A 7,585-nucleotide genomic window follows, 5' to 3' on the forward strand; every position below is an offset into this window, starting at 1 on the left:
CAGCTGTGCTAGCACACTGACTGGATACTGTCATTCAAAGACTCCCTCTGGCTACAGTCTGTGAGGAGAGAGAGTCAGGAAGTCAGTGAGTGCCTGAAGGACTGCGTCGACACTGCAGGCTGGGGCGTATTCTAGGATCCACGTGAGGATGGCATAAACAGCATCATAGACTGCATCACTGAGATCACTGCCTAGGTAAATATATGAACCATAATTCCAACAACAAGCCCTGGATCACCACTGACCTGAATACTAAATGAAAGGAGGGTCGTCAACTGCTCATAATTACCTATAATTTCCTTATCGATTCATAAAGTATTCTGATTCTTATAACCCCACCAATCCCATCTTCCTGTCTGAAACCCCTGCTTGTACACCTTTGTGACCACTGGTCAGTTCGGGAGATGGCATGAGCTACTAGCTGATGCAGTGTGCTCGCTGTCACCTGGATGATATTTTGGTGGTATTGTGAGAAAGCAACCAAACTCCATCATGGTGAATCCTTCTCTCCCACTTCATCCCACTCTACTGAGATAATAGAGCGCATTCTCCCTCAGACAGGTGAATACACTGATAATATTCCATTGTGTAGTTTTCTATCCAGGTGTGCTTTTAATGCACTGGGAGTCCATTTGGGAATCCATTGTATGTCAGGTTATTTTCAGATGTAATTTCATGGTGGATCTAAAACTGATGGTGCTTTTCTTTGTTCATAACTCCATTAATTTTGACATGATCGCCAACACGACTGACTGATATGCAGCTCCATACCATGACAGAACCTCCACCATGTTTTACAGATGCCAGAAAATTCCACATTGGATTTCTTCTCTCCACAAGACCAAAACGTCCAACTGGAATTCAATATCAAGGATCACAGATGGGGTTTACACACCTGAATATATATACTGAGGGAGAGGAACGTACTGATTTTATGCATGATTATTTACTTTTGAAGAAAAATGATAACAAAAAGTATTTCAGCAGTGTAACATGTTATAAAAGCAATTACAAAACAAAGTTTCATTTTAAGCAAACAATAAAAAGACACAAGCTATAAAGCAAGCACACCAAATGATTTATAATTGGTCAATTTAGAATACAGATCAAACAACACACTTTAGTGATTGAATGCTTAAAAAAAGCTGCCACACAAAAACCTAAATAAATTGAAAAGTACAACCATCTGAGACACAGGTGTATGATATATGATTTGATATGATGTATAGCTTTCCAAAAGCAGGGAACCCTGACTGTGTAATGCTTTAACAAAGTAATTCTCCAGCTTTCTCTGAAATGTCAGCTAATTATTCCCTACAGTAGTCGCACCACCAGCTCCACAGTTTGAGAAGACTGTTTTAATGTGTAGTGTAAGGACATGTTGTCAAATGGCTCTCACAAATATCCCCTGTGTACATGTGTAAATGAGAGAAAAGACAAGGCACAGTTTATTCATTAATGCTGACTCTTTCAATAAACAAGTTTAGAGATTTAAAGTTTAGAGTTAAAAAACGCGTACTAGTGTAACTATTGCTATAAAGGATTAAGATGAATTTAGCTAAATGTAACCTACACAATTAAAATACAAACATATCTTCATTTGACACACAAACTTGGCAGCAAATAGTTGATTGGTTAACTAACTGGTCAAAATACTCCATCAGCCTTTTTACGTCTGGGGGTAAAAATTATGGGCCAAAGTTTAAACACACATGCTGTGAAATTTTAGCTTCATATACCGAATACAGTTTTGTGAAAAATGGTCTATCGACCTACTATCAAGCCATTTCTTTTCTTAAACTGGTCAAGGAAAAGTCAGATTAGCAGCTGAGAGTGCATTTTGAAGGTTGACATTGTTTTTCACAGTATTTCACTGCTTTTCTGTAGTGCATGTAATACAGAACTTAAATTTGACCTTAGAAACTGCGCATGTCACATATTCTGTTTTTTGCTGACTTTGCCTCCTGTCGTTAGCTTGTATACTCATAATAAAAGTCGGCACAAAACAGATGATCAAAGAGTTTCACTGACATTACTTGAAAAGTTTGTGTGTCAACAGAAGTTAAACATGCCTTTAACCATTTTGGAAAGCGAAGCAGCTTACAGCAAACACTGTAGAGCGAGTCTGGCTCTCTGGAAACAGAGATCCAAGTGATAGCTCCTGGGAAAATACAGGCATCATAAGCTTTGCAGAAATACGTAAGCCAATGTCGAACAGAATTATCAGTTACAGTCAGTTTCCGTCTTTATGATGACACACTTTTCATAACAGTGAAGTAAAAACAGCTCTTTATCAGTCAGCACACTTATTAGACCCGTCTATTTAAATAAGTCAGCTCGGCTGAACGGATGAAGTTAAAGGTCTGAACCAGAACAACAAAAGATAAGAAATTAAGAGAGTGCATTTGCATTTGTGTAACTTAGCATTTGTTACTTAATGCACTATGTAGTCTTGTATTCATATAATATTAAATTTTAAATTTACCATTTTTAGTATTTTATCATTACCTAAAAATGAGTATTTAATCATACTCCCATAAGTTTATAAGAAATCTGTTCATATACTCGGGCTTTCTGTTCAGGTTTCTTATTAACTGTTGATCAGCACATTCATTTAAGTAAATACATGAATAAAGATTAAGATTTTTTTTTACTTGCATGTGTAAGTTTTGTTTTATTAGAGCAAAACTTGTACATTCATGGCAAGTACAGACAAGTGCAGGCCTGTTTTATTATAGTTTTATGTAGTAGTTTTACTGGAGGGGAGTAAGTGTGTGCACCATCATCATGCACAAGAGAAATTTAGCACCATTCACAGTGTGCAGTGAAGCTATTCTCTGTGTGAGTTTTTGTATTGTACTGGTAATTCATTTAGTGTTTCTGATACAAACACTGTGGGTTTTATAAACTGCAGCTTAATGACTCGTGTTATCAGGAGGAGTAAAGAACATCAGCCAGAGCTTCAATGCAGACACACCTGCTGCAGCTGTGCTAGCACACTGACTGGATACTGTCATAGTGCTTTTATAGGCACAAACAAAAAAGGAAAACATGTAATTCCATATGAATGGTTGATGTGTGCACAATTGGCCAGTATTGTACATTATAACCTTAAATACTTCTATTGTTACCCTTAGGGAAGGGTGTTACTGAAGGCAGGTGGATTTTTCATTCATGAATTTACAGTAACCACATTACTATAGCTGTCAACAGCTTTCACTGATGATGAAAGCTTTTGACAAGTTGGTGGAAACACAAGAACAGATGGCAAATATAGTTAAAGCTTTTCATGACAATAGAAGAACAGACAGTTAAAACCACATCCTAACGGTTGTTCCAGTTACATGTGAAGTTGTTTCACAACATGGCCTTTTTAAAAAGACTAAGCTAACTCTAGAATAATATGTTGGTAGAAACTTCAGTTGAGATATTTTCCATCTTTGGCTTCCACAACTGTCAGAGGGATTGCTGAGGCAGAGAATTCAGAACAATTGTTTAAAAACCTGCATTGAATTTAAAACAAACACGCAAAGACTCTGTGTATCTGCCGATTTTACAAAGAATAGTAATACTTCTGTAATATTCAACACACTATTTAAAAAAGAAGGGCAGATTTAATAAAATGATAAAAAAAAATAAACATATCTCCACCATATCAGAGAGTTTTGCATTACATTTTTTTTCGATTGCTTTGGCCCAGTTCTCAGAGCAGAAAAGTCAGTCTCACTATTCTATTTTTGTCTGTTTTCTTTTGCATATAGTTTAAAGATTATTATTTTGCTTTTCTCAATTTCATCAGTTTTGTAAAATAAATATTAAAATCCTTCGGATTTCACTTTTGTTTCTGAAATATGTGTACACTACATTAGGCCTACATTTTTGCAATACTTCTAAAGTCATTTAAGGTTTTGAGGGAAAATAAAACTAAACAATTTGATGACTACGTCTTTAAAGGGTGGTGAAAGGTTTCTATTCATTCATCACAGAGATAAAGTGACTGACTGACTATTCGTTTTTTGAACAATGTAAGAAAGGTTTTGATTGTAGTAGTTCCTTTTGCACAAGAGACTCTGTTATGAAAAATGCTCTGTTTTGAGAATTGCATGAAGAGTGGTTTGAATGACTTTTCTGCTGTGAGAATTGCACAGAAGCAATTGAGAAAAACTGTAAGTTAAGTCATTAGCACCAAAATATTGAGAGACATATTAATTAATTTATATTTAACATAATTAATTTTGACTTTAACGTCTCTACAAATTAACCGTTGGTGACCTCGCTCACTTCCTGCAGTTGTTCTTGCTCTCGTCTTTGATCATCTCCTGCACTCCTGGGAGATGGTGGGTCTCTAGGCCCATCACCATGTGATGGAAAACACCTAACGCCAGAGAAAAATAAGACAGTATGCATGGCTTACAGTTAAGCCTGGAAATTTTGCGGCATTAAAAAATGAAACAAAGATGAAATGTCAGACAAAGCAGAACACGAGGAGCTTATCCCGAGAAGTGGATCATCATCCACTGGCTGGAACTACTTTCTATTTGGGACAAATGACATTAACTAAGATCAAATTATAAACACATGTTGCTGTAGAGTTGTGTTGGCACCATACAGCAACACAACTAACTGAACCACCTGAAAACTTGCCACAAACTAAGATGAATGTACGAAAGCCAAGAAAACCTAAATCATAACTCAATATCAATAAAAGCAAACCTGTACAGTCTGTCAATGTGTCCCAGTGAATGAACACTTTGTCTGCAAATACATTTTAATTTGAGGATTATAGTGAAATGTAACAGAGAAACCAGTGCCCTGTTGAATCGTTAGTGTTGAACTTTGCGGCAAATGCAATTTGGAATTTTTAAAGAAATAACCAAGCAGTTTACACAGTTTTTCAGTGACCTGTCAAATTGTGTCTGTGTGTGTGTGTGAGTGTGTGTGTGTGTGTTTGAAGTACCTTTGAAGTTGCCTGGATTTATTAAGGTACCATACTGCAGCAACAACAACATTCAGGAAAAACAAAGCACCAACTAGGGCCCAAACAGCAGAGCATGCACCTACAGACACACATGGAAAAAAAGAATATTGTGTGAATGAGGTAATCCTTTCTCTCCTTCATGGTGTTTTAGTCTTTTCAGACATTGTTCAAACACCATGCAGCACTTGTACCAAACATTCTAAAACTTTTATGCTCTGAAAGGTTCTGAGACAAATGACCATGAAAAGAACTATTTGCTAGGACATGTTCTTCCAGTGATGGAGCTGACTTTAATATCATTTTGCTATGTGTGGAGCTTCACTCATCCATTCATTAACACTACGTTTAATGCTGGCAATGTCTTAAACCAACCACCTCTTTAAGCTGGCTGGTTTTCAGAAAAACATTAGAATGAAGAAACACCAGCAAAGGCTCAAATTAAAATTCAGAAAGATTTGGACAAACTGCACAGCTAAATCCAAGCTGACCTCACCTGATGCCACATGCACATAGAGCTGACCATGTTTAGTTCCATATGCATTAGATGCTTCACACTGATAGAGGCCATTTAGATCAGAGGTCAGACTCAGCAGTTGTAGCTGTGCACCGTCGACTTTGATAGAAGACTGCAGCAGAGTCTGGCCAGATCTGGGAAAACATGAACAAGGCTCAACATGAACTGTACAGAGGCAGCAGAATTATATATCTATATAGATATATCTATATCGATATATCTATATCTCTATATATATCTATCTATCTATATATCATATATCTCTATATCTATATCTCTATATCTCTCTCTATCTATCTCTCTCTCTATCTCTCTATATATATCTATATCTATATCTCTATCTCTATCTATCTCTCTATATCTCTATATCTCTATATATCTATCTATCTATATATATATATATATATATAGTTTTTCTTCTCTTAATTACTTTACCTACTCCAGATAAAATTGGCACTTGGGTTGGATTCTGTCACACACTCAAATGAGTCTTGTGTAATCATTCTAATATTCACTTCTGTGGGAGAGACTGCAAAAAAAAAAAAGACAGAAAACTGTGTTAATCCTGAATTGAGGACATAGTAATAATATCGAAGTAATGTTTCACAAATGTTTGGGTCTCATTGCATCAGACAAAACAGTCAATCTTTTCAAGACAAAAACAGTAACAAGGTTGTGACTGGCTAATTTATAATCACCTTGATGATGAAAAAAAGAATATTACATTACATGGAAAATCAACCAGAAACAGGACCCCACAGTTGTACCATATCAATAACAATAATGCACTTCTGAATAAGCCTGCTTTTCACTTTCATTGCAACTTCCATTATTTTTGCTGATGGTGTGACCAGCAAACCTCCTCCTCTGCCATTTCCCATTTATATTCAATGACTTACGACTGGAAAGATAAATTACATTTATCTTAACGTCAAGCATGTCGGTCACAAATAACCTTTATACTTGACAAACAAATCTGAAACAGCTTTTGCTGTGACTTGGTGCATTATTGACCTCAATGGTTTTGATGGTATGGCATGTTATGGTTCCTTGCACGTGTGAATTAGATGGGTTGTTAATGACATTTGATGAGAATTTCATTTCAGTGCCACCTTTAGAAATATGTTAACTTAGAAAAATTGGTGATGTGTTCAATACTTATCTGCTGTGTGTGCGTGTGTGTGTAAATATGGGGACATTGTTGAAGTGACAGTGGTGAAAGAGAGAGTGATATCAATAAGTTTTGGAATTTGATAAATTTGGGACATTTAACAGAGTGTATTTTAGTGAATCATTAGTATGTAGTGTAATGAAAAAAAATTGAGGCATTGTTTGCATGTCAAAAGCTGTTATAGAACTTTGTCATTTGCTAAATTTGTCAATAATTTTCTGTTAAATCTAACAATTCATATTTGCATTTCAAGTTATAAAACTTAATTGTTAAAGATTTTTGTGGTTTGTGGCACTCACAGTAGAGGCAACATTGGATAACTGGAGAGTTCCATTTTTGTTGTTAAAATTCCCGATATATTTAAATCGATCATCACCTCCATTGACAAACTGCACTCCCTCTCGGGGTAGGATAGTGAGGAAATTGTCATTGTGAGGTTTTTCTCTCGTCCTCCTCTGCCAGGTAATCTGTGTCAGGTCATCATTGGTACCAGTGACATGGCACGGTAAAATAGCGGTACCTCCTTGAACCACCGTCACACTTGCACTGATCATCCGGAGAGCTGTAAAGTGATATACTGTTAAAGATCAGACCAAATAAAAGTAGAAAGGAAAAAAAGAAAAAAAAATACAGTGTACAGGAATTTTTTGGGCTTCCACACATGTAATCAAAATATAATCTTTTGATGTCTTAGTTTATACACAAATGACAACTTTGCATATGGCTGATACTGAAAACGTTTGCACAAACTTTATGCCTGCAAGTGGCAATAACAGCTTTTTCCTACGCATGTCTCGCGCTCACTTTATAGAATTTCGAAAAAACATCGGTGCAAATTATAAGTCTGTATCATAATGTCTGGGTTTTTCCTGTTGTTTTTTTTTTTTTTGTTTTTATTTTGTTTTATTTTGGAAGTTGGTTA

At 36.0% G+C, this 7,585-nt stretch overlaps 1 protein-coding gene and 1 long non-coding RNA gene across 3 annotated transcripts in view; both read right to left on the reverse strand.

Moving 5' to 3' along the window:
* Positions 1 to 930: 930 nt before the first annotated feature.
* On the reverse strand, positions 931 to 6,962 carry LOC121811847 (nectin-4-like). 2 transcript variants are annotated; one of them, XM_042216406.1, is made up of 5 exons: positions 5,928 to 6,962; positions 5,472 to 5,626; positions 4,958 to 5,057; positions 4,282 to 4,375; positions 931 to 3,468 (listed from the first exon to the last, which is right to left on the reverse strand). In XM_042216406.1, the coding sequence occupies exons 1-5, from the start codon at positions 5,993 to 5,995 to the stop codon at positions 3,457 to 3,459; spliced, it is 429 nt and encodes a 142-aa protein (XP_042072340.1). In that variant the 5' UTR covers positions 5,996 to 6,962; the 3' UTR covers positions 931 to 3,456. The 2 variants fall into 2 exon arrangements, 1 of the variants encoding a protein (XP_042072340.1); XR_006053459.1 differs by having other exon boundaries at positions 931 to 4,375; positions 5,932 to 6,962.
* A 12-nt stretch (positions 6,963 to 6,974) lies between these two features.
* Positions 6,975 to 7,585, reverse strand: part of LOC121813008 — a 5,510-nt gene continuing 4,899 nt past the window's right edge. Inside the window, exon 4 of the long non-coding RNA XR_006053460.1 lies at positions 6,975 to 7,225. This is a non-coding gene — a long non-coding RNA (uncharacterized LOC121813008). The remainder of the gene's footprint in view (positions 7,226 to 7,585) is intronic.

This window comes from Haplochromis burtoni, unplaced genomic scaffold, assembly GCF_018398535.1.
Source record: "Haplochromis burtoni strain Fernald_Lab_line unplaced genomic scaffold, NCSU_Asbu1 Contig_1038, whole genome shotgun sequence".
In the NCBI taxonomy this organism is placed as follows: Eukaryota; Metazoa; Chordata; class Actinopteri; order Cichliformes; family Cichlidae; genus Haplochromis; species Haplochromis burtoni.

Excerpts from the sequence above, each read along its gene's own strand:
- LOC121811847 (XM_042216406.1), bottom strand. The coding sequence starts at position 5,995 with ATGATTACACAAGACTCATTTGAGTGTGTGACAGAATCCAACCCAAGT. Across the intron at positions 5,627-5,927 it reads GCCAATTTTATCTGGAGTAG|ATCTGGCCAGACTCTGCTGC; the intron begins GTAAAGTAATTA and ends ATGTTTTCCCAG. Across the intron at positions 5,058-5,471 it reads CTATGTGCATGTGGCATCAG|GTGCATGCTCTGCTGTTTGG; the intron begins GTGAGGTCAGCT and ends GTGTGTCTGTAG.